General features: G+C 45.7%; 1 protein-coding gene across 1 annotated transcript in view; it reads left to right on the plus strand.

Moving 5' to 3' along the window:
- PHKB (phosphorylase kinase, beta) overlaps positions 1-1,684 on the plus strand; it is a gene marked incomplete at its 5' end in the record, with an annotated part of 44,862 nt that overhangs the window by 12,420 nt on the left and 30,758 nt on the right. The window contains one exon of the mRNA XM_010152837.1: positions 1,150-1,244. Coding sequence (XP_010151139.1) covers positions 1,150-1,244 — 95 coding nt within the window. The remainder of the gene's footprint in view (positions 1-1,149; positions 1,245-1,684) is intronic.

Here is a 1,684-nt window from a genome sequence, read left to right on the forward strand (position 1 = left end):
TGGCTGACAGGCACTGGCACGGTTCCTCGCAGCAGCAGGCTCCTTCCTGGCGTACTCCGCGAGCTTCCCTGCCTGCCCACGCGCTTTCTTCCCACTGCACCATCTAGTCTGCTCTGTCCTCTCCTGACGCTGCTACGCTGAGCCAGGACACGCCTTGGGTTTGGAAACCGCTGCCTGACTTACCCCACGGCTTAGGCTTCAGAGACGCTTGTGCTAAGGCAGCGCTGGTTTCCTGTTGGAGCTGAGTGAAGCAAAGGGAGTGGGGAGTTATTGCTGGTGTCGATTAACAGCTGATTTCCTGGCGTGGAGCCTGTAAGAACACGTGCAGAATTGGTGACTTGCATAGAGGAGGAACAGCAATGTGTTGTGACCTCCTCTGGCAGGAACTAAATGAAGATTGGACAGCTCCCTCTCAAAAGGAGGTTTAGAGAAAAGAATGCTTATGTATGTGAAGGGCTTAATATCTCCCAGCTGAATAAAGTGAACCTTTATTCAAGGCATTTGTTGAAACTTTTCAATAGCATATTTTACTGGACTAAAGGTTTTCAGGAGAAGGTTAAAATAATGGAATTTTAGGTTTGGGTGGGGGTTGTTTCATGTCACAAACTCCATGTAGAAACTGCTGGGTTTCAAATATATTTAACTGTTTGGGGGTTTGTTTTTTTTTTTTTTACAATTTCTTCTTGAGATATCATATTGAGAGAGATCTTTGATACCCCTGGTCCCTCTCAGGATTATAGGTGTGTGATTACCTTGGCTGGCTGCTTTTCTTCAAAGCTAAACGGCTTTTGCCGGTAACGACCGAGCTCCTAAAGAATCGTTCCAGGCTGGCGGCTGAGGGCTTGTTACCTGGCTGGTGTGTTGTGGAGTCTGTTGTCTGCCGATGCTTTTAACACCCCCCTCTGTGAAAAATCAAAGGGTTGTGTTTATACGCTACATTGCTGTCGTTAGCTGTAGGGTGATGCTTGAGTCATTAGTTTCCAAATGTGTGTGATGTTGCAGAATGTCCTCGTGATGTGCAAATCTTGAATCTAAACCAAACGTTATCGCAGTAGAGCTGACCCCCTAAAACATCTTTGCGTGCCTCTTTCAGGAAAGCTGCAGAAAGTGCTCAAGTCACTCTGTATTTGTATTATCATTTACTTTCAGCTGACAAATTAGTGAGTCCTAAAGACATTGACCCCATCGGACGTTATGTGCCTCCCCAAGATCAGCGGAATGTTAGCATGAGATTTTCCAATCAGGTAAGCATAAGCTTGGAATTCAAGTATTTGTACTGAAAAATTGTCATCTACCTGTTACGCACGGTCTAGTACGTGACTAAATGTGTGTACCTTTCCTGAGCTGATGGCTTTGAAAGGAAGCCCCAAACACCTGCAGTCTGGGGGAGTGGTGCATGTTTGCCTTCAACTTCAGTGCTGTGAAGTGGTGCAGTGAGACACATACGTGAAATACTAAGTGTAAATAGCTGCTGATAGTGCATACTATATGCAGTATAGAGCAGTATAATGTACCTTTCTTGGAGTGATATGTTAGGAAGGCAGGAACAAGCCTGCCACCTCCTCCCCCTAATTACCACTTCAGTCTTTTAATATTTGTTGTATTCAGAGCTCCAAGGATGAGGTTCGTTCTTGGTGTGCGTGGTACATACGTGTGCTCCTGTGTTTGGCTTAGATGCACAGCA

Source organism: Eurypyga helias, unplaced genomic scaffold (genome assembly GCF_000690775.1).
Source record: "Eurypyga helias isolate BGI_N326 unplaced genomic scaffold, ASM69077v1 scaffold24415, whole genome shotgun sequence".
NCBI classification, from domain to species: Eukaryota; Metazoa; Chordata; class Aves; order Eurypygiformes; family Eurypygidae; genus Eurypyga; species Eurypyga helias.